The sequence below is a fragment of the Orycteropus afer genome, unplaced genomic scaffold, assembly GCF_000298275.1.
Source record: "Orycteropus afer afer isolate SDZICR_OR568_19922 unplaced genomic scaffold, OryAfe1.0 scaffold00661, whole genome shotgun sequence".
Lineage (NCBI taxonomy): Eukaryota > Metazoa > Chordata > Mammalia > Tubulidentata > Orycteropodidae > Orycteropus > Orycteropus afer.
In genome coordinates, this window is record NW_006922248.1 from 1,107,113 (window position 1) to 1,126,210 (window position 19,098).

Sequence of the window (19,098 nt, forward strand, 5' to 3'; positions counted from 1 at the left end):
AACCCTTGATAAGTCTTTTGACCTCTGGTTCTTGGTTTCCTCATTTTTGAGTTGTCTATAGAATACTTCATGGTAATTTCCTAATATACAAGTTTTCTTTTCTAGTTAACTTATTTAAGTAGAAGTTATCATATGCCAAAAATAATTAATATTTTCAGTTACTCTGTATGATTTGTTATTGAGTTAATTACTTTTGTTTTAGATTTATAACTATTTGTTTTTCTTACCAGGTTTAATTATCGTTTAAACTGCATCAATGGAGCACATACAAGGGGCCTGGAAGACGATCAGCAATGGTTTTGGATTCAAAGACACGGTGTTTGATGGCTCCAGCTGCATGTCCCCTACAATAGTTCAGCAGTTTGGCTATCAGCGTCGGGCATCAGATGATGGCAAACTCACAGATTCTTCTAAGACGAGTAACACTATCCGAGTTTTCTTGCCAAACAAGCAAAGAACAGTGGTATGTAAATACTGCCTTTTAGAATATTTAGCTATCTACCTGCCTATAGAAAACATTATGGACCGTGTTGCTCAACTTACAGACAAGCAAAATCTTCATTGCCATTGAGGGTCTTTATTAATTGGCTTTCCAGTTGTGAAATACACAAAACTAAAGTGACATGGGTCAATGCATTTTTTTTTTCTTTTTTTTTTTGCAGTGTTCCCTCCCCACCTCTCCCCTCCCACTGCTGGTAACCAATAAAGTAAGTTTCCCTCCATATATAAACCTTTCCTTGATCCTCCACAACAACGAACTAATATATATTTGTCCTTCTGTGATTGACTTACTTCACTCAGCATACAACAACAACAGTGTCCTCCAAGTTCATCCATATTATGCAGTGTTTTGCAGACTCCACATTATTCTTTAGTGCTGCATAGCATTCCATTATGTGTATGTACCATAGTTTGGTCATCCACTCTTCTACTATAAATCTTAGTGATAAGTCCCTTGCCAGATACGTAATTACTGGCAAATATGAATTTGTTGCTGTCATTTTTGTTATATGCTTTTTCAGGGTGTCGATTTATTTGTTCCATATAATTTTCTATGCTGAGCTCGTTTTGCTTATGAATCATGTTATTACTTCCTTCATTGGTATTTTAGTATTTGCTGAACATTTATGCTAGTCCTCTTTTTTGATGTGAAGGTTTATCATTGTTCTTTGAGGTTACCCTGTGATTTATAGTTTTCTTCTCAAGTTTAGAACAGTCCATTCCCTCTTGACTTCCCTACCATCTAGAAGTTATGTAACGACACAGTTTTTTCCCTCTTTTTGTTTTGTAGTTGTCCTCATTTGTCAATTGATGTCTTTGGTTCCCTGTTTACAATCTTGTAGGCTTATTTCCTTCGGATACTTCCATAGCTGGGTTGGTTTCTGGGTTATATCATCATGTGTGTTAATGGTCAGTTGTTGTTGACTGTTGTCGCTTCTCTGTCCAAAGGGCTCCCTTTTGCATCACTTATAAGGTTGGTCTGGTTTTAACAAATTCTCTTAATTTCTGCTTATCTGGAAATGTCCTAATTTCATCATCATATTTGAGGGACAATTTTGCTGGGTACATAATTCTTGGGTGGTAATTTTTCTCTTTCACGGTTTTATATATACCGTCCCGTTGTGTTCTCACCTGGATGGTTTCTGCCAAGAATCCGAGCTTAGTTTTATTGGTTGCCCCTTGTAGGTAATTTTTTGTTTTTCCCATGCTGCTTTCATGTTACTTTCTTTGTCTTTGATTTTGGTGAGTTCGATGATGATATGTCTTGATGATTTTATTTTGGGGTCTATCCTATTTGGGGTTTGTTGGACTTCCTGAATGGATATATTCTCATCTTTCATCATACCAGGAAAATTCTCTTCCAACAAATCTTTGACAGTTTTCTCTGTGGTTTTATTTGTCTCTTCCTGTTCTGGAATTCCTATTACACGTAGGTTATTCCTTTTGATGGTATATACATGAACCTTAGGCTTTCTTCATTTTGTTTGGATCTTTTTTCTGATTGATCCCTTTCCGAAGAAGTGTTCAGGAATTTGCCTTCAATCTCCCTACTTAGTCTTCTGTTGATTAAATTCTGTTCCTTTGCCCATTCAATGTCTTATCTATTTGTGAAAATTTAGTATTAATCTTCTGGATTTCTGTCTGTAGATTTTTTATCATTTTCTAATTTTCCATTTATTTTGTCATTTTGTTTTTGTATTGTCTTTCGAAATTGTTCTAGGGTTTTCTCTGTGTTTTCCTTGATCTGTCTCTCAATTTGTTGAAGATACCTAAATATAATTCTTTTGAACTCCCTATCAGGGAGTTCCAATGCTGTGTCTTCCTCAGGGGTGTGTTTTGGGCCTGTAACTTGGTCCCTTGTTTCTCCTGCTTTATCTTGCTTCTTTGTATGGACTGTGATGCTCTGTTATCTCTGAGGCATTGTGACGTTTTTGTGTTTTTATTTAATTGGTGATTGTATGTTGGAGTGACTTGCCCATGATTTTCGTTTTGTTTGTATGTTATCTACACAAGCAGGGTACTGTGCTCCTCTATTTGTTAGTTGACAGCACTTATATACTCACCCCCTGTCTCCTTTCCTGTTGTCAGCTTCTTGTATGACCCTGGTGACCTTGGCAAATAGACCCTATTCTTAGGTCCCTGGAATCTGAATGAGAGTGCTGTCACTTTAAAATCCGAAATGGTTGCCACTTGTAAAGATTCAAAATGGCTGCACCCTCGGTTATTTTAAATATCCAGAATGGTCACTGCTTATAAAGATTCAAAATGGCTGCGCCCTCGGTCACTTTAAATATCCAAAATGGCCACAACTTGTAAACATTCAAAATGGCTGTGCCCTGGGTCACTTTAAATATCCAAAATGGCTGCTACTAGTAAACAATTAAAATGGCTCTGCCCTCCGGATAGCGGAAAGTTAACAGCTCATGTTGTCTCCCTCCTTGATGTTTCCCTTTCTAGTCATAGGCCACAAGTATACTTGTCCCTCCAACCCTTGGTAATCAGGGCTGATATTTAGGTCAATTCTCAGGTTCCAAGACCACTTGGAAATATCAGGCTGTTGGCCCTGTCAGAGTAGATGACAGTCTGCAGCTCTGACCGTCTCTGTACTCACTGTTTTTGGTCAGATTTTTCCACTAGTTGGTGCCTAATCCACTTCTGTATAGTTCCTTTCAAAGCTCAGGGCTCTAGGATTATCTTCTGTATCTCTGTCAATTGGTTTTTCTTTTCTTTGTTGAAGAGGGTCTGTGTAAGTTGTCTGCCTATTCCTCCATCTTACTGGAAGTCCACTTTGTATGTTATTGTGTTCCTTCCACATCTTTTCCCCATTTACTAGTGCTTTTGCCTAGAATATCTTCCTTTCTCCCACTTTTTTTTTTAAAAAAAGTTCATTCTTGGTGTGTAAGTGTATGTTGTATATCAAAGACTTTTCTTTGAAAAGCTCCATTGTATATTTTGGGGAGTGGGAAAAGAAGATACTATTCTCAGTATTATTTTGGTATATTATATAGGTCAGAGCAAGGCAGGAATGGAAGTAGCTTAGAAATCATGTTTTCTTCTTCTCCATGACATTTCTACCAGGTAGTTAGTTCAGAATAGTCTGTTTTTGGTGTACCAGTGACAGGTTTATGTTGGCATCAAAGTAGGACCCAGCTACAGGGTTTTCTGACACAAAATTCCAAATTTTCTAAGAACTTACAGCTCAACAAAAAGTTTTCTACTGTCCTGGGGAACAGGGAGGGACCTACTTGGCTGAAACAGAAATGTTAAATTGTATTGACTTTGCTTGCTTGAACATGTGAGAAAAGTTTAGCTCAAAACTTCTGTGCCTCATTCTGCCTCCACCCCCCATACTTTGTGTAAAATTAATGCATTATGTTTATACTGTATACTCAGGTGAAGCATATCCTAGGTTAGGAAGTCTAGTCCCAGAGTTTTCTCAGTTTGCTTCCAATGGTTCTACTTTCTCCCATTTGCTAATAATAAATTCCTTTGTATTTCTTTTATGAACCTAGTGGGCCTCCCAGTTATAGTATTGGATATTTAGGTTCATTTTGAACTGAAGGTGAAACTGAAAAAGCCAATTAAAGTTTGAGTAAGTCTATTTTAGGAAGTCCCTGGATGACACAGACTGTTAGGTACTTGACTGCTAGCCAAAAGGTTGGTGGTTCACAACCACTCAGAGATGCTTTATTTTTTTAAAATTGTGATTTGGGTGAAAGTTTACAGAGCAAATTCATTTTTCATACAGTAGTTCATATACAGTTTGTTTCATGACATTGATTACCCAGAGGTGCTTTGGAAGACAGGCCTGGTGATCTGCTTCCAAAAGATCAGCCTTGAAAACTCTGTGGAGCAATTCTGCTCTGCACACGTGGGGTTACTATGAGTTGCAGTTGACATGATGGCAACTAACAACAAATTTGTTTTTGTTCCTCTTCCTAAAAATGAAAGTTTAGTAGTTGGCAAAATAATTAGTAATAATACCCTGTATATGAATAATTGTCTCTAGTTTACAAAGTTTGTCAATTTTATTCTTAATTTGGGAGCCCAGGTAGAAAGTGGGAATGTGATGGCAAGCCAAAGACCATCTGGTCTTCTGGGTGTTACAGTGGCTTTCATGATGACTGTTGCTGAGGTTATATGAAAGGGTTGTTTTCTTCTCTGTCAAAAGAGGTTTTTCCCCATCTCCGTCTACTCCCCATTTGCCTGGAAGTTGGAGAACTTGGTTTGACATAATGATGTAAGTTCATGAATTTTCAAGACAACCTCACCCAAATTTAAATCCTTGTATTACCTGTTAACTGTATCATCTAGTCAAGTTGTGTAATATTTTGGACCTCTTTTTCCTGACCTTTATAAAGTGAATCTTGTGCTTAGTGTAATGACTGACTCATAAGTAGAATAGTAGTAAGGTTATTTATTTATTTTATTGTGATTTGAGTGAGATTTACAGAGCAAATTCACTTTCCATACATCAGTTCACATATGCTTTGTCTCATGTCATTGACCACAGTTTACCACAATGCAACAGCTCCCCTCCCACTTCCTCCCCATAGTTACCTCTTCCCAGAGTCCATCCCTTCATACAATCCTGCCCCCCTGAGCTGTCTCCCTGTGCGTAAGTAGCCCTTCTTTCTCCCATGATTGTTTTCTCCAAGGAGTATATCGACTTGAGGTAAATGTTCAACTCATATGCCTGTCTTTTGTTTGGCTGGAAACCACAGGTGTAGGTTCAGTTCCAGACCTGAAGGGCAGCTAGGGGCCATAGTCTCAGTGGTTCCACCAGGCTCTATTGAACCAGCAAACCTGGTCCCCAAATAAGGTTATTTTTGAGGAGATTTTGCTACACTTGCCAAATAGGTCTTTGGAAACAGTGATTTGGAAACTTTACTTCTACAGTTTATGAGGAGGTTCTAACAGATAAGCTTAGTTTTTGCTATTTTTTTGCTATTTCTTCCAAGAGAAGAACCACCTATCTTTGTAAGAACTAGGCACCCAGCTTCAGGAGAAGAATGAAAGAGGAAGGTATTACTTGCTAGGCCAGCACCCCCATCAGTCAATAAAATGTCTCTACTCATCCCTAGCTTGCCTCACTCCCAGAACCCAGGATGGCTTTCATAATCATATACTGAGCTCCATAATTTAAATAATTCAATTATTTAAATTTAGTTGATTTCCCACAGGTATCCTTGGGAGGTTGTGGAGAAGAGAAGGAAGTAAAGAGGATTTGTATCTGATTTAAGTAATTTTAGAAGTCAGAATTAGCATCCCCCCCCCCATTTTGTTTTCTAAACAAATATGCCTCTGGCTAAATGATTATTGTTGTTATTAGATGAGTGATTGGATCAGAACTGAGTACCACTCTTTACAGTCGCCTGACAAGCAGGTTAAAATACAGATTCCTGGAAATATTTCAGGATAACTGAATCAGAATCTTTGGATGGGTTGGTGTGGGGTGGTGCAAAAAGGACATGGGAGCAGCATCTTCCATCCTCCTTTAACTTCACAAGGGGGAGAGAAAATCACCATCAGCAGACTAAGGCTGGTTCCTATGAGGCAGAGGTCAGACATGCCTCTACCCTCAACCTTTCCACTAATTCCGGCACCAGCCATCCCTCCCATGGCACTCTCTACTTCTCTGCTGGGTTTGATAAATCATTGCAGTGGCCGCATAGAACTCACAGACAATACTTAGGATTATAGGGTTTATTAGGGAAGTAACAGGTTACAATTCAGGTTCAGGAACACTAGGATATAATACTTCAATCAGGATACCTTCCTTACAGCAGTGCCACAGGCATTCTCTCTGGTCTCTGCCTCTGCCCTGCTCAGGCCAGTATTACAAAGCTGTTTTACCTTTGCTGATTGGTACTCAAAGAGGCACCCACCCCACCAGCAAGACTTCTGCCTGAAGGCACTCAGCTTCTCATTCCGTGAGCCAGAAAGCCCGCTGCTCTGTCTCTTGCCAGTCTCTTGGTTCTGCTGCCTCTGCTGCCATTGTCTCTCTGTCATCGTTTTGGGTCCAAAGGTATGCACCACTTTTGGCTCTTCTCTGTCTTACTGGTAATGAGATCCTCCCTTTCCACCTCTGGGATAGCTCATTTTAAGCCTGACAGGATGGCAAAACTGACCAATACCTAAGTTAGGGTTTCATACATATAGTTGCATGGTCCCACCCCCCACAAAGGTGTCATGTACCTTATTTACATTGTTAGCAATGTATTCAGTCCCCTTGGTGGGTCACAAATCCACCTAGTCATCTGGTGGGAGTTACAAAGACCAGGACTAGAAGAGCCATATGAAATAATTCACTACACCACAGGCAGCTAGGAATCCCTACTTTACAAGTTACTAGAGTGAATCTAATGCTCACCACATTTAGGAACCACTGGATTAAAGAATATTTAAAGACCTGCCTAGCTCTTGAAGTCTGGGACTTAACAGTGAATATTGATGATAAAATACAGGTATCACCTTACAGCTTTCAAAGCCCTGCTGCACAGTTTGATGCAGGTTATGATTCTGTTAGTGAGTGTGTATTATTTTTCAATTTTCTTATTCTTGGTATCATCATAGTTCAGATCAGTGTAAGCGTTTTGTTTCTGGAAAGCTGAAACTTAGTGAGATCTTTCTAAGAATACCACTGCTTCAAAGGAAAAGAAAAAACAAACTTGTTATGGAGAATTTTAAACCTGCACAAAAGTGGAGAGGTTAGAATAATGAATCTGATATACCCACCACCCAGATCGTGGCAATTTTGTTTGATCTTTATTTCCATCCACTCCTTTCAATTATTTTGGCACAAATCCCAGGCATCATTTTATGTAGAATATTTCACTGTGTACAAGAAACATTTAAAGAATGTTAATTATATTTATTCATTTTTAATAAGTAATACATTTATATAGGTCAGAAGTATCAGGTCACTCTTGTCCTAGCTCCGCAGTTCAGTTTTTCAGAGGCTTCCTGTTATAAAGAAATCTTTCACCTATTTGAAGAATCAGCACGGCCCCTCCTACCTTGTTTTTCCACAATCTTCTGAAGACGACAAACCATTAGTAGCATAGGATAACTATCAGAATCTCTGAAGGAGATTTTGCAGTTTGGAAAACCCTTTCCTTTTCTCCCAGGAAGGAGCTCTGGTGGCATAGTGCCTAAGGCATTTGACTGCTAACCAGAAGGTTGGTGGTTAAAACCCATCAGCCACTGTGGAAGGAAGACTGGCCATCTACTTCTGTAAAGATTTACCGCCTTGGAAACCCAAAGGGGGTTGTTATTAGGCGGAATCAACTTGATGTCAGTGAGTTTGGTTTTTTGTTTGTTTGTTTCTCTCATGTAATTCTTCCAAGAGAATGTTCCTCCTTCACTCCTATCACCTCCTGAATGTATCTGTTCGACAAATTCAAATTGTTGTATGTTGTACTATCTTAATGTGGAGCCCATCTTTAAAAATAATAAAAAATTATTTACAAATATAATTATCTTGTTAAAAAAAATAATTAAAAATAGGATTTATTGAAGCAGTTAATCTACATGTATGTGTGTATGTGTGTGTGTATATATATCTATATATTCTAGGAGCTCTGGTAGTGTAGTGCCTAAGGCACTTGACTGCTAACCAGAAGGCTGGCGGTTCAAAGCCACCAGCCACTCCTCGAAAGGAAGGTTGGGCAGTCTACTTCCGTAGTGATACTGCCTTGGAAACCCAAGAAGGGTCATTATGAGTCAGATCTGACTCGATGGCACATAACAACAACATATATATATGTGTGTGTGTGTGTGACAACATATATGTGTGTGTATGTGTATGTATTTATGCATGTATGTATATATATTTGTACACACACACACTAACTCACTGCCATCGAGTCGGATCTGACACATAGTGACCCCTCCTTGGCACTCATACTTCCCAGTAGACCTCTGAAAGCCTGCCTGGCTTTTGAAGGTTAGGTATAGGGTGTATTCTGCTTAGGCTGTCCTCTACCTTATGCACATTCATTTAAACCAGCATTGATGTTTTTTTCCCTCATAGCAGGGCAGAAGCTCTATTTCCTCAGCTTCCTGCTTGCTTTTGCTAGTGTGGAGTGCATTTAAGATAAGTATTTCAAATTAAAGATATATAAAGGAAAAGCTGATCATTTTATCTCTCCCAGCCACTTGGTATATATCTTTCCACACCCATATGACATATGTAAACATATAATGTGTAGACTTCCTCCTTTTCTAATAATCATACTGTTTGTATTAGTCTGCAAATTATTTTTCTCTAATTGATAAATCATGGATTTATATAAACCCCTCTAGGGTGTTTATAGTAATATAATACTAAATAATTTTATATAATATGGCTGTTCCATGCTTTATTTAAACACTCACTTATTTGGACATTCATATAGTTCCGTTTGTATTTGTGTGTGTGTGTACCATTATAAGCAGTGCTGTCATGAATATTCTTCTACATAAACACAATGGAGTATTGCATTTATTTCTCTGGCCCACCTTTCCAAGGGGAGCTGCACCCTGTGTTTAATCTTAAAGATGATCCTTTATTTGTAGGTCAATGTGCGAAATGGAATGAGCTTGCATGACTGCCTTATGAAAGCCCTCAAGGTGAGGGGCTTGCAACCAGAATGTTGTGCAGTATTCCGACTTCTCCACGAACACAGAGGGTAAGAGCTCGAAGGCAGTTATTACCTTCTTCACGCAAGATAGGACTTCCTACTTCAAATAATAACTATATTTTCTTTTATAAAAAATTGTATAAATTCCTATAGACTGTTGTATATTTGTATTTTGTATATTCTTATTTATAAAGAGACAATTTAGAAAAATAAGTACCAAGAACTTGAAATTACTGCTTGGACATTCTATTGAGAAATAAAGTACATGATAGGTGTTTAATGTTTCCATTTATGGAAACAATAATGTCAGTATATTTCTTGAGAGAAAAAATATTTTTCTTTGTATTTGCTATAGTGCACTGCATAGAGTAGCTATTCAGAAGGTGTTGCATTATTGTTTTATAGCTTAAAAATCCTATCCTGAAGAGATTTTACAATCTTTTATTCAGTCATTCATTTTTATTCAGCTTAATATTTTCTGAATCCTTGCTGTTTAACAGAGTTAAAAATGCTACAAAATTTCTATTTCAGGGAAGATCTATAGTTAATCTTGTTTCTGATGGTAATAGTAAGATAGAAATATTCCCTGAAAGGCTTGAAGTAATAACCCAAAGCTGCAGAGCTGTCAGTAATTATCCATAAAGATTGAAGTTGTCAAAGATTTTATATTACTTGGATCCACAGTCAACACCAATGGAAGCAGCAGTCAGGAAATCAGGCGTATTGCACTGGGTAGATATGCTGCAAAAGACCTCTTGAAAGTGCTGAAGAACAAAGATGTCTCTTTGAAGACTAAGGCGTGCCTAACCCAAGCCCTGGCATTTTCAATAGCCTCATATGCATATGAAAGGTGGACAGTGAATAAGGAATACCTAAGAAGAGTTGATGCTTTTGAGTTGTGGTGTTGGTGAAGGATACTGAAAGTACCATGGACTGCCAGAACGAACAAATGTATCCTGGAAGAAATGCAGCCAGATGCTCCTTGGAAGTGAGAATGGCTGGCCTTCATCTTACCTCCTTTCATGTGTCAGAAGGGACCATTCCCTGGAGGAGATCATGCTTGGTAAAGTGGAGGGTCAGTGAAAAAGGGGAAGACCCTCAGTGAGATGGATTGACACAGTGGCTACAACAGTGGGGTCAGGTAGAGCAAGGATCGTGGTGATAGTGCACAACTGGGAATGCTTCATTCTGTTGTACAGAGGGTCACTATGAGTCGGAGCCAACTTGAGGGCATCTAACAACAATTCCCCTAAACTCTGGGGAAACCTTTTAGGAGTTTCTTTTAACCCTCTTCTTGGAAAATGGCACCTCTGCAATAGACATTCCTCTTAATCTTTCACAGTTCTAAGAGTTCTCCAGTTTGAGAGAATAACCCAGAAAGAATGAGTCTCCTAAAAGAAGGGAGCATAAATATCGCTGTTTCATTCAGCTTAGGAGGTAGTTCTTTGAAATGGAAATCTTTGAAGCAGATGTCAGTTTTTGCTGGTTGTGGTCCCAAGTTGGTTCCCAGGCCAATTTATAATACTCTTTAATTATGAGACACAGAGTGGCTTGGTCTACTATGGTCCAAGGCTGCACTGGTTGGAGTGGCCCTGGATTCTCTCTAGGACAAACTACTCCTGAACACTGATGAAGAACCGAGGAAAACCCCACCCCCAAATTAGGTAAAATTAGGACTTTGGGAGTGATATGTGTTTTCCCAGACCTAGTATAGGGAGTTACATTAAACAGTTATTTGCTAGGGATTATTTGCTGTTGTATAACCAGGAAAAAAAGTATCTGGAATAGGTTTCTGGTAGATGATGGGAGAAGTTTGATTGATACTATGTATGAAGAATATTGTATATATCATGACTGCCAGAAAAACGAACAAATCTGTCTTAAAGGAAGTACAGCCAGAATGCTCCTTAGATGGGAGGATGGTGAGATTTCTTCTTACTTTCTTTGGACATGTTAGCAGAAGAAACCAGTCCCTGGAGAAGGACATCATGCTTGGTAAAGTAGAGGGTCAGTAAAAAGGAAGACTCTGAACAAGATGGATTGACACAGTGGCTGCAACAACGGGCTCAAACATAGCAATGATTATGAAGATGATGTAGGACCAGGCATTGTTTCCTTTTGTTGTAAATAGGGTCACTGTGAGTCAGAATTGACTCAGTGGCACCTAACAATAATAACAACGTGTATGTGTTGTTCTCTCCATATCTGAGAATATTCTTCCTTCAGGAAATAGGCCAGATTACCTGGAAAAGACTTGAGAAAGGAACTGGGTATTAATTTTTACTTTAGCGTATCTGCCAATATTGTGTACTTTAGGTTTATAGAGAGGTCTTGTAGTAAGTTTTAAGACAGTTTTGGAAATAGTGTAAGCAGTTTGCATTCTGCCATCACCTTAATATTTATAGACTCTGCAAACAGTTCTACAGATTTGAGCCAAAATTTATTAATAGAAAAGTGCATTCCATCTCTGGTTCTTCTCTAGTTGTGTATCTTCTAGACTGAAGTTGGCTAATGAGAGAACTAGATTTTGGTACCATGGTAATGTTTATAGCCCATGTTATACAGCATTTTAGGATTTTTATAGGTTTCAATGTCACAAAGTTCAGTTTATTATATATTTAGTTTATCAGGGGATTGTGCTATTTCATTGCTTTTTTTTTAATGGCTTTGTTGTATGGATTAAAATAATGTAGATACTTTGTACTTTGTGTATAAGGATGCAATAAATGTAGCTGTGCTTATTGGTACTGAACTCTCTTACCTTGTTCAAATATTTCCTTATGCTTTTTAAAATTCATTTTAGTAAAAAAGCACGATTAGATTGGAATACTGATGCTGCCTCTTTGATTGGAGAAGAACTTCAAGTAGATTTCTTGGATCATGTTCCCCTCACGACACACAACTTTGTAAGTTGCATCTCTGTTCCATTTTGGTGGCATGTTGGTTGCTTTGATTGGCATAATAAGAATTTCTTAGAGGTAATAAATACATAAATTGAATTGTTTACAGCTCTAGATCTGTTGTTGTTTACAGTAGGGCACTTTTGAGGTTGAGGTTAGGATGGCAATTACAACTCTCTAAATTGAGCAAACAGGACCTATTATCATCAAATAGAGATTGATATACTATGAATTAGTCAGAAAAAGAACGAAGGGACACAGAAAGAGAAAAAAGCTTTTATCAGAGATATACTTTAATTTCTATTGTTAAATTTTGTGAATGTTGGACATATGATTCTTCACTCTATAAAAACTCATTTGGTGGACAAGGAGGAAATTATTTTGTCATTTTTTGCCTTTTATTTATTCAGTATGCTTTATACTTGTGTTATTGTTGTTCTAGGCTCGGAAGACGTTCCTGAAGCTTGCCTTTTGTGACATCTGTCAGAAATTTCTGCTAAATGGGTTTCGATGTCAGACTTGTGGCTACAAATTTCATGAGCACTGTAGCACCAAAGTACCTACTATGTGTGTGGACTGGAGTAATATCAGACAACTCTTGTAAGAAGTCATTCTTTTTTTTTCCCAAAAGAATGTGGAAGGAGAAAAGTACAAACATTTTTGAGGGTGCTTATAGTGCAGTGGTTAATGTGCTCAGCTACTAGCCAAAAGTGGGCATTTTGAACCCACCAGCTGCTCCACAGGAGAGAGATGGGGCAGTCTGCTTCTGTAAAGATTTACAGCTTTGGAAACCCTATGGGGCTGTTCTACTCTGTTCTGTAGGTTCACTTTGGTCAGAATTGACTCAGTGGCAGTGGATTTGGTTTTTTGTTTTTTGCATATTTTGACTGACAAGCCTGGTTTTCAGACTCGTTAAATGAATTACTGTGATCTGAAGACCATCTACTTTAGAAGCATGGCTGTTATGAAACCAGTGATTTTAGGATGGCAATTACAACCCTCTAAAATGAGCAAATAGGACCTATTATCATCAAATAGAGATTGATATACTATGAATCAGTCAGAAAAAGAACAAAGGAAAAAGAGAAAAAGGCTTTTATCTTTTCTCTGTTAATGGTGTTAGCTACTAAGATGCTACTGTACACTGCTCTGTATTTTGTTAAATACAGAGCATAGTTATTGGCACTGAGATGGAATAGATAGCATAGTTGGTGCTATTTTCTTTACTTAAAAATGGAGAAAACATTTTGTGGACTTCAAATGATTTGAATATAAAAATTTAAAAATGCTTTATTTTTTCATGAGACAGACTTGTTATCAAAATATATTTCATATAGATGGGTATCTATTTCTTTGTTAGGAAGGTTTAAATAAAAAGATCCAATTTGTCTGTTAAGTCAAAGTCAACCTTTTATCCTTTTTTGAGGATGCTAAAAAAACAATGACAGTGTTATCATTAAACCATGATGAGAACTTTTCTGTTTTCATGGTAGTCACATGTTGCTTTTACTAATGGAGCTTTTGTGGTATATATGCTATAGGCTTTGGAGCCCAACAGACAGGCGTCAGAACCTTGGCTTTGTTATTGCTAATAATTTCTTTTAGAAGAATCAGGACAAGGCTAGTCCCTATGAGGTGGAGGTTAAAGATGTCCCATATGTCCAACTTTTCCAAACAGCTGTACCACTCCATCATCTCTGACTTCAAGTCCTCCTCCTCCTCCTCCCCTTAGTACTCTCCCTCCTGTCTTGGGGTTTTGTATTTTGCTGTAGTATCTCATGGAGCTCACCAACTGCCAAGGAAATGGCTCGCATGGTGGTGACAGCTGGCAAGTCCCAAATCCATAGGTCAGGTGTCAGTTTGGAGGATTCTCTCACTCACATGGTGGTTACAGGGGCTGACGAACCCAAATTGGCACTTCACATGACTGGCAGCTGTCTCAGGGCCCAAGAACTGGGGGTTACATGATGACAAACCAGATGTAGGATCCAGAGCAAGACAGTGAACTTTGCCAGAGCATTCATATATGTTGGATGCAGACCATACCTTCAGGAAAAACTAAGGGTAGTAACTCAAATTATGTCCCACCCTGATCCTGCCTCGTTACCGTAACAGACAACTCACTCCAAAATAGGACCATAACCAAAGGTCTAAAACTCACTGCCAGAGTCGATTCCAGCTCATAGCAACCCCTGTTGGGTCTCCAAGGCTGTAAATCTTTATGGAAGTAGATTGCCTCATCTTCCTTCCACGGAGCAGCTGGTGGGTTTGAACTGTCGACCTTCTGGTTAGCAGCCAAATACTTTGCCCACTATACCACCAAAGCTCCTTATATACTAAGGGAAGGCAACAGGAAAACAGAATACTGGAAGCCCAGAGACAGTGTGATATACAGGATTCTGGTCCCCAACCCACCATCTGCTGGAATCAGACCTGCACTTCCTCCAGGCTGATGGTGACCCCTTAGCTTTAAAGGCTTGAACCTGGTGGAATAGAGGCTAGGATTTATAGTACATCACAAAAATGGAGGACTGTGACTAGAAGGACCATATTATTATTAAGTAATTCATGGCATTGCAGTTGTTAACTAGCTGTAATCTCTGAGCCTCAATTTTCTTATCTGAAAAAAAGGTATATTCCCTCCTTGCAGTATTCTGAGGGTTGACCATGATAACATATGAAATTGCTGTGTACAAGTGCCTGACTCATGGAAAGAAGGTGTCTAGTTAATATTAATGTTATTTTTTCTCTTGTTACGATTTTTGGTGCAGAATATGACTTATTCTTCATATTTTAGTTTTTTCATGTGTGTGTTTCCCGGAAAGCTCTATGTTATATAGGTTATAAAATGCCCTAATATAGTTTTAAAAAACATATTGATAGAGGTGGACTTGGACTACTTATATTAGTATTTGCTAAAAATGCAGGCTGGAGTCTGTATGTTAATTGGCAGGTCAATACTATTCACATTCCATAGAATTTTTAACAAAAATTCTAACCTAGTTCACACCCAATCATTTGAGTTGGTGGTACCTTTACTCTCAACCAAAACCAAACCTGTTGTCATGGAGTCAATTCCAACTCATAGTAACACTATAGGACAGAAAAGAACTATCTCATAGGGTTTCCAAAGTTGTAATCTTTATGGAAGCGGACTGCCACATCATTCTCCAGTGTGCTGATGTGTTTGAACCCCCAACCTTTCGGTTAGCATCTGAGTACATAACCACTGCGCCACCAGTGTTCTTTCTCCCATTACTCTAGGTAGCTTAAATGGCAGAGGAAAATGTGACAGGGAAAGCAATTTGAATAGCTGTGAGTTTATAAGAGGCAAGGCAGGCTTGATACACTCTGCAAAATTATTGCAAATCTATAAGCCAGTCTTTTCATGATTTCATTTAGATTGTTTCCAAATTCCACTGTTGGTGATAGTGGGGTCCCGGCACTGCCTTCTTTGACAATGCGTCGGATGCGAGAATCTGTTTCCCGGATGCCTGTTAGGTAATTTTTAACTTGTAGCTTTTCTCTCATGGGAGAGTAGGGCGTCTGGCCTGGTATAAAAGAGGAGAGTTCTTTGTATTCCCTGGCTGCTTTTTGCTGCTTCTCCGGCCCTGGATATCCCAGAGATAGGGGTTGCTAGAGTGTAGAACTTTTCACTTTGTGGTCCCTATAGTTCTTACATTCTAGAAAGTGACTGTAACAGCTCCTGTTGTTGTAATAGCACCTAACAACAACAACAGCCTTTATAATATCTCATCATAGTTTAAAAAACTTTAGATCTTGCCTTCCTCAATAAGCAGTGTGTTGAACCTCAGTGGAAAGGGTTCTGAAACTGTATACAATGATTCAGTGAAGATAAAATCTTCAACTTTGAAATGCTTATTATAACTTGGCATTGCTGAATCTATGGTATTTAATAGAGTGCTATCTTAAAGAATTTTCAATATAAATATCCTTTCTAATGTGCTTATTATTAGTTTGCTCATAATTTGTCTATATTCTGTTATCCAGCTTTAAAGTCAGAATTTTTTTTGAGTTCACATGATTCACTCAGTGTTGTACATGGATTTGGAACCTAAAATAAAATCTAGGTCTTTATTTATAACTGACTTTAGTATATGTGTTAATCATATTGATAATGGCCTCTGTAAAACTACCATGGAAATTGTTAAGGGCAGCATAACTCAGAACAAGGAATTTGTATTGAAGTGATACTTGGATATATATTTGTGTAAGATTTTTATTCATTTATTTTTTTTTTGATAATTTGAAAAGCAAGTCTGACCAAAAAAAATTGCCTGTGAAGATAATACATATATATGTGAAATATATCTATCATGTAAAAATGTGGAGTATTATATAGAGGTGATTTATTAAAAAGAAGAAAACTTATGATGTAGTATTCTACTTTTCATATGAATTTAAAGCACATGTATTATTAGTTCCTTTTAAAAAAATTTGCATGCAAGAGCACTTTAACAGAAACCTGAACAGAAGAGAATTTTTAAATGGTGCATATTGAAAGAGTGGAAAACTGTTAAAAATTGTGGTACTGGTAAGATACCCCTGGGTATCTAAATGAAGTAGTGGTATTAATAGGAGGCCTGAGTGCCACTCATGGAATTTTCTTCTCGTCCTTCTGTAGTTCTCAGCATAGATACTCCACACCCCATGCCTTCACGTTCAACACTTCCAGTCCCTCCTCTGAGGGTTCGCTCTCCCAGAGGCAGAGGTCGACTTCCACACCTAATGTCCACATGGTCAGCACCACCCTGCCTGTGGACAGCAGGGTGATAGAGGTAATAGGGCCCCTTGGGGTAAACTGTTTTGTGGGTGGTGATTAATTAGTCAGTTATTGTGGGTGGTGTTGACAATTGTCAAAGAATTTTGAGTTTCAAACCTAATCAGGAATATTGCAACACTTTCTCAGGCCCCTGAACTTTCTGAATTCTTTTTTATTCATAACATGTTAAGTTGGGCTGAATAATCCAATTGGTATATCATTCAAGTGGAGAACTAAATTTTTCTGAAGAAATGCTAAATTTGAATTCATTTTTCCATGTAAGAGTTGAATTAGGGATTTCAGTGAGTTAGGGTAAGATAAAGAGTAGTTTCATTATGGTGTGGGAAAGAAAAAAATACTGATAGAGAACTACAAACTCTCTGGAAGACTTTCAGATGATTTTATTTAGAAATCAAAGGGTAGAGTCATAGGATTTTAAAAAGTAGGTATTTAGGGAGATACAAAAGTGCCCAAAGGTAGTGTTTTAAAACAAACTGCTTTTTCTTTTCTCAACTTTTTGGTATGTTCTATTTGTTTGGTTTGCTTTCTGGTTCATCTTTAATAAAAACTTAATATACTCAAAATACTTCCTTTGTTCTTTATTCTTCTTTATTTCTCATTGCTTTGGACTAGAATAACAGCCTGAATGCTTCTCCCAGGGCGTGGTCCAGACGATTTTATTTGAGGGGAAGAGTAGGTATTATTCTTCATGCCTTTGCTTTCTTGTAATTAACAGGATTGCTAAGACTGTCAGACAGTAGACTATCAAAAATTAAACAATTGCTAGTTTAAATTTTATATTTCTTGTCAGACTGGTTTCCATGTATTCTTTTTGGCAATAGAGTATATTTAACATTTCCAACATATGAGTAAAAGGTTGTATTATATGTGGTATTGCTGGTAGATGGAGTAAATTTCTCAAGTGAGGTCTTGAGGCCAATGACATTAAAAAACTTACTTAAAAAAAAAAATTCCAACCAAAGAGTAAATGTTAGACATATTTAATTGATGCTCCCATCATTAGTAGTCTATTTATCAGTTTGGTTGATATGCCCTGGAACATCCTTTATTAAAAGTTTATCAGAGATAACTGTGCTCTCTGTACATCATAAATTTTTCCTTGGAAAACCTCAGGGACACCTGTTACCATAGGCACAGTTTATCTCACTTGGACCTCATATCCCTTTTGATATACAGTGAAACTGTGACAGCTGGAACTTGAAAGGACTGCCTTGTTTTTCCTAGTCTTGCAAGTTTTCCACCTTTGACAGGATTCATTCTTAACCACTTTTCTATCACTTGTTTTAATGGAAAATATTTTTAGTTTTCCTTTACTGACAGGTTTCCGCTTTACATAGGTTCCAGCTTTCTCAGGTTGTACTAATTAGAGGTAGGGACTCAGCAAAAATGTGGGCTTCTGAATATATCCAAATATGAGGCCTCACTCGTTCTTGTGAAGGCACTTTGCATATCACACGATGATTGTAAGAGGGTCATGTATGAATCTTATTTCTGTTTTAATTAGCCTGTAAAATAATAAAATAATGTATCATTTACTTTTCTTCTATTATATGATCTGTTCCTGTATAAGCACTCTAGTACTTAGAGGGAACATTGAAAGTGAAAATTCTTCAATTTTTATTATAAAATAATTATCACAGCTGTTGTGCTTAATTCTCTCTATATTTTAGAAACACTAAATTATTATTTCTCTTATTTTTTTATCACATGCAGTTCAGCATTCTTAAAGTCCATGTTGTTGCTTTGTTTAAGCCATTTGTACTTTTTTGACTAATACTTAGATTACAAGATGATAGGAAAATTCCTTTTAGGAGAAATCAATCTAGTTGTTGAAATTAGCTCAGTATAAAATATGAGGTATATAATGGATACAGGGAAATAAAATGCTATGATATTAAAAAGATCCTAGGGCATGAGAATATAATTATGGTCAGTAAAAATGCAATGGGAGCTCTGGTGGCATAGTGCCTGAGGCACTTGACTGCTAACCAGAAGGTTGTCGGTTCAAACCCCCAGCCATTCCTCGGAAGAAAGTTGGGCAATCTACTTCCATAGTGATACTGCCTTGGAAGCCCAAGGAGGGGGTTGCTATGAGTTGGAGACAACTCGACAGCACATAACAACAACAACAAAAATACAATGTGAATAAAAAAAAAAAAAAAACCTAAAAACAGTAGATTAGTTGAATAATGAAGTTATAGGTGCTGAATATTCATTTGCAATACAGATTATTTTTGACCAGTGTTTTCCTATCTGGTCATTCATTCTG

General features: G+C 37.7%; 1 protein-coding gene across 1 annotated transcript in view; it reads left to right on the forward strand.

The window, feature by feature from the left end:
• Positions 1–256: 256 nt before the first annotated feature.
• RAF1 (Raf-1 proto-oncogene, serine/threonine kinase) overlaps positions 257–19,098 on the forward strand; it is a 43,248-nt gene continuing 24,406 nt past the window's right edge. Inside the window, exons 1-7 of the mRNA XM_042783097.1 lie at positions 257–463; positions 9,061–9,173; positions 11,929–12,031; positions 12,468–12,625; positions 15,428–15,526; positions 16,671–16,824; positions 17,442–17,501. Of these exons, the coding sequence (XP_042639031.1) occupies positions 257–463; positions 9,061–9,173; positions 11,929–12,031; positions 12,468–12,625; positions 15,428–15,526; positions 16,671–16,824; positions 17,442–17,501 (894 nt within the window). The remainder of the gene's footprint in view (positions 464–9,060; positions 9,174–11,928; positions 12,032–12,467; positions 12,626–15,427; positions 15,527–16,670; positions 16,825–17,441; positions 17,502–19,098) is intronic.